This window comes from Aedes albopictus, chromosome 2, assembly GCF_035046485.1.
Source record: "Aedes albopictus strain Foshan chromosome 2, AalbF5, whole genome shotgun sequence".
Classification (NCBI taxonomy): domain Eukaryota; kingdom Metazoa; phylum Arthropoda; class Insecta; order Diptera; family Culicidae; genus Aedes; species Aedes albopictus.
Window position 1 is genome coordinate 119,063,485 of NC_085137.1, and position 5,909 is coordinate 119,069,393.

A 5,909-nucleotide genomic window follows, 5' to 3' on the forward strand; every position below is an offset into this window, starting at 1 on the left:
GGCTCCAACGATGATGGCTATCGATATTTGGATATCGTTTAAGTGGGTCGGAATGTAATCGTGCTTCTTTCGTTGGCTGTTAACTGAGAGGAGCAGATCCCTCCCATCCCTTGCTTAGAGAAGAAAAATAAGTGCAAACTCAGAAACAACGACATATGTATTCATTTCCGAAGATCTTCCGATCTTGCACAAAAATAGGTGATATCTACATAATTCAGCTGAGTGAATCCGATCCACAACAGCTTCTTTTCTCGAAACGTCATAAAAGCTTGCAACCAATTCGAATAATGACACATCCCTCTGAACACCTCTTCATTGCGACCAAATCGGCACCACAGTGCAGTTCAGCTTGCGCGCGCTCGCTCGCACACATTCGCCATCTGATAAGACCGTCTTAATTAATCGCGTACATGAAGGCGGCATACAGTTGGATGGCGCGCGCGATAGCATCGATATCTTCATAAAGCCATTCCGAGTTATTCCCCACCTCCGAGTAGTCGGTGGTCGGTGTTAGTCCGATTGGTAGAAACTGGTCGTCTGGTTTGCATTTCGTGACATCGTGGATCAGAAGGCTGGTTGCAGCGGCAGCGTGGTGGTGGGGTAGGCGACCCTTAACAACATACAAATGGCTCTATTGCTCGAGCATGCACCCGCGAAACCACCTCGGACGGTTTTCGCCGTTGTCTTTCTAATGGTTTTGCGATAGTAGTACTGTGGGTCAGAATTTGGGTATTTGCGACATATATGTGAAAAATCGGAACCCGTAAAGTGGGTAGATCACCTTATAATGGTGCGTTACGGCGTAAGATCTACCATAACCAATTTTGATTTCAATTTTCGAGCTTTGTTTGTTTTTAATGCTGGAAAATTATAAGATCAAAATTTGATTTACTTTTCAGTGTTTTTGTTTTTGTATAATGTTTTTCCACTACCATCTGTTGCAGTGTTATTTGCTGGATTTTAACTTGAACTTTAATAGGGGTATTCACTAAACAGATTAAATTGCTGCGTAAGCCATGATTTTCTGCTTATTTGAAATGTTTCATGATTTTGCGAATGAAATGATCAAAGATTGCCTTGATGATCGCGACGTTTAATCAGTTTAATCAGCTTACGCTGTTAAGTGAATCCCCCTAATAAAATATTTTTTCAGCGCTGTTCAGGAAAATAAAGTTGTAATTGTAATGTAGGTCAATTGAAACTTTATGTATCATAATTCTAATAGGGGGATTCACTTACCAGCGTAAACTGATTAAACTGATTAAACGTCGCGATCACCAAGGCAATCTTTGATTATTTCATTCGCAAAATCATGAAACATTTCAAATAAGCAGAAAATCATGGCTTACACAGCAATATAATCTGTTTAGTGAATACCCCTAATATTTGTTGTTTCAGGTAGAATCAGGTAATTTGTTAACTATATAATTAAATACATATAATTAAATACATATAATTAAATTACATGTTACTTGGGATATTGGGAGGGGTAGCCTAAGGAAGCTAAATTAACTGGTTTCTGGACAAATGTTCATGGGGTGGCCAGACTTTGTCACGAGATAATAACCATTGTGTTGTCTTCCGAAAGTCTCCAGTAAATTTAGCTTACCCTGCTACAACAAACCATCAGGTAGATCATTCCTTTCCGGTATGACTCTGCAGCCATAGGTAATCCTTGCGCTGATGGTGGGTACACAATCATCATCATCATCATCATCATCATATATGAGAAAAATCGGTTGTTTACGAGCTCATCCAAGTTTAGAACCCCATACCCAACTAGGATAACATGACAAGAATAAAACAGAAAGAAAACAACAGTGAATATTTTGTTTTTAATGAACATATTCATCAATACATGAATTTTTCCATGCAAAAAAAATAATAACTCCTGTAGCTCAAAAATCTGTATAAATGTAATCCATATAAATCGTAATCTGTACTGATGCTGAAAAACTGCATGATACATATAAATCTGTGCCCACCAGGATTTAACTCGTAGTTCCTCCCGAGAATCCTCTGTCCTCAGGTTTCTCCTGGAATTTCTTCTGGTATTCTACTCAGGATTCTTATTGGGATATCTTCAAATACTCTTTTTGGGACTCCTCCAGAAATTACTCCCAGGATTCATTCAGGGGCTCCTTCCGGTATCACCGAACCAATTCCATCTAGATTTTCCTCAGAATTTCTCCCAAGATTCATTGATATTCTCAAAAAATCTTAAGGGATTTTTTTCGGGATTTCTTTAGCTAAGATTTCTGGACTTCCATCAAGAATAATTTACCTACGAGTTCCCATCAAGGATATCTCCTGAAGTTGCACTACTGGTACATCTATGAAAATCTTTAATCTTTTGGGAATTGCATTCGGAATTTTCCCAAGATTTCTCAAAGTATTCCTAAAACTTTTCAGACAATCTACTTGGGATTCCTTCAAGGATTTCTAATAGAAATCGTTTCAAGAATTCCTTAGTCAATTTTTCTGGGATTTCTTCAGGATTCCTACCGCGATTATTAGAGAACTTTCAGGAATACCTTCCAAGATTTTTTCAAAGAATCCTGCAAGATTTTTTTTAGAGTTTTCTTCTGGATTATTGAGGATTTATTAAAGAATTACTGTCGACATTCATTTAGAGATTCCTTAATGAATTTGTCTCGAGTTTCTTTGTTGATTCCTACCAAGGTTGGAATTTTCACGGGATTTTCAGGGAATTTCTTACCGGATTCCTATAGGCATTTCCTCCTTGCCGGGGCCCGTAGCGTAGTGGATACACGTTCACTTCATAAGTGGATGGTCATGGGTTCGATCCCAGCCCCGGCACTTGCAATTTTTCGTCAGTTGCTTTTCCCCCCGAGAGCGGCTGACACCTGACCCTCTTCTGAGCATATGCTCAAACGGACCTGGAAACTTGGATATTCGTCTAACGGCAACTTATAATGGACCTGGACCCCCAATCGGACTGGAAACGAAACAAGAACGACACAGCAACATCGTGCTCATGATTCTATCATGAACAGGGTAGAAAAGTGACAGCAGCGCAAAGGCTACCAGTTCGAATTAGAATTAGTGCAATTGAAATAGAATACATTTAGGCGCTGTACGCAGTTTAAGTGCAGTTGGAATTGCTCATGCAGTGCCCTAGTGGACAAAAGAGCTGTAAAATTAGGTTAAGTAGTTGAAGATTGAAAAAAAAATCCTTCTTGGATTCTGTTAACGTCAATGTTGTTGCAGTTAAAGCTAATTCTAATGAGATTAGGTATCATATAGGATCACACAAATAATAGATCATTTCTGACCATTTTCTGTTACTTCGGGGTCGCTTCGGATTTCCCGCGTAAATTAGCATTATTGAAAACGACTATAAATAGCCCCGAAAGAATTTGAAATAATTATCAGTCCAGAATAGTCGAAAGGCAATCACTAAATATATGTTTACATACCTGACCAGAATAATAGTGTTTCGTCTATAATGTTTTGTGTAGAATAAAGTGATCATCATTGAAACGATACTGTTCTCCGTTACTGTGCGTAATATGAAACTCCGTGAACCAACTACTTGTTCAGTGTCCCCAAAATGACCAACCATAGCACCGAATCCATACAGACGCTTGAATGTGCGAGAACATTTTTGTTGACTTTCATTCCTCGATTTTTACTGAATTTCACTGCACACAATGCACACTGGCGAAGAAATGTTTACGTAAAAGTCCACACACACAAAATCGATATAAAATCAGGAAAAACTCGACCGGAGACTGGAGCAAAATGTTAATCGTTAATTCGCGGCTATTCGTTGCTTCACATTGCGACAAAAACATCGACGACTGCAGCCGCATTCTTACACCAACATGCTCATCGTGGAGTGACAGGAAAGTCATCGATCGGCAGTGGGCAGCGTCAGCTGATACAACCCAATCTTCCGGCGTTACAGAATTTCAGGGGAACCAGCTTCTTCAATAAGTTGCCAGCACAGAAAATCTGGAAGGGCATCATTTCTGTCAGTAATGCCGGTAAGAAACGAGGTCGTGGCAGAGGTTCCGGACGGATTACTCCGAAAGATTTGAACAAGGGCCAAGTGATTGGATTCGGCAAGGCCATCGATATCAAGGCAGCTCTAAGGCAAGCCAAAAACCGTGCCGGGTAGAAACTGATGTATTTTGAGTTGTGTAACGGCCATACCGTTTTCCATGATTTCCACTGCGCCTTTGGAGCGACTTAAATGTTCGTGGAACGTAAACCGGAAGGCTACGGTCTGAAGTGTCACCATGCTATAAAGTCCGTTTGCGAGGTTCTCGGAATCAAGGATCTCCGAGCAAAGTTCGAGGGATCAACCAACGTTCAGCATGGGGGCTGTCCATAAACCACGTGGTCATTTTTTTGGGACTCCCCCCCCCCCTGCGTGGTCATTAGTCCATACAAAATTTTTTATTTGTCCATACAAAATGGTCATTGGCCGGACCCCCCCAATGACCACGTGGTTCATGGACAGCCCCATGTGGTCAAGGCGTTCTTCGTGGGATTGCTACAGCAGAAGAGCCATCAGCAGATTGCCGAATCGAAAGGATTGCACGTCGTAGAATTCCGCCCAGAAAATGGAAACTTCCCAAAGGTGGTCGCCAGTCCAACCGCATGCCGAACTGAGGAGAACCTAGAACACAACGAGATCCTGGACTACACGCAGTTTTGCATGGATGGCAAGATTCAGCTCAAAAGGTAGAAGCTCCCGCCATTCTACACCATATACCGGTCGTATGAAATCTACATGAAAAAGCGGGAATATTTGCGGAACCAGGACAAGGTGCGGCTGCGACTGTTGGCGGAAACCGGAGAGGTTCACAGCTATCTGACCGACAAGTACCCGGAATGTAAAATGGGCCCGGTGCCAAAGGAAGAATGAAAACTGTAATATTGATTTACCGTCTACCCCCGTTGGTTTGACCTCATCTAATCTGAACACTTTTGAATTTGCCCCCTCTAATCTGCACATCGTTCAAACTATAAATGGTTCAAACGTCATTCTGCTCATGGAACGGGGTTATACGGAACGCAGAATCAAAACAAAGCAGCAAAAACGGTTACCATCAGTGTGTTTTTCGATGTCCACAGGGTTACTAGAAGTTCAAATTAAAAACGAGCCCCGTTGGTTTGCATGAGGTGTCGTTCTAACCAACGGGGGTAGACGGTATTAGAATAAATCTGGGTTCAAACAAAAATGTTCACGCACATTCCAGCATCTGTCTGGGGACGGTGCTATGTGGGTCAATTCGGGACAATCAGTGATGGGTATGTAATTCACTAGTTAGAAGTCCAAAGATTTATTGCACAGGCACAGAAACGCATGATGATCATGGTCAGTTTATTATTTGGATTAAGTTACACGGAACACTTATCTTCTGGTCAAATGTTGTATAATGGACAATTAATTACAGTTTTTCTTATACTAATGGTGTTCAATTCAGTGTCTGATGGGCTTTTATAGTCTGTAGAGCAATACTATTTGGCGGGAAACCCGAAATGTCCCGAAGTTCTATATAAAGGTCGTATTCTTTGAAAGTTCTGCTTAGTACATCCTATTAGAACCCATATTCCATTAAAATCTAATAATTTCTGCACGCATGGATTGTGGGATCAAACCACTTGATGATTTGTCTAAAACTGGCGTTAACAAACATATTCCTTCCTATATTCCGTCACACAGCAAAAAAAAATTCTTGTGATATTACATCGTTTTCGCTGCACATCAGTCGCGTCGTAAAAGTGATGTACAGATTACATTCTTCAGGCGTTAAATGCATCTTTCCTCGTAAATCTGGTTCGTGGACCACTGTGCGCTGTGCACTCAGCTCAATTGGGTTCTGTTCTTCTCTGCAATGCGAGTGACACACCGCGCAAACCTTTCTCAGTCCGCA

The 5,909-nt window shown here is 41.2% G+C and overlaps 1 protein-coding gene across 1 annotated transcript; it reads left to right on the forward strand.

The window, feature by feature from the left end:
- The first annotated feature begins 4,219 nt into the window (after positions 1 to 4,219).
- LOC115255466 (small ribosomal subunit protein uS5m-like) lies at positions 4,220 to 4,910 on the forward strand. Its single transcript, XM_029853588.1, is given in 2 exon segments — positions 4,220 to 4,336; positions 4,490 to 4,910. Coding segments are annotated over 2 exon segments (525 nt in total). The 3' UTR covers positions 4,898 to 4,910.
- The last annotated feature ends 999 nt before the right edge of the window (positions 4,911 to 5,909 follow it).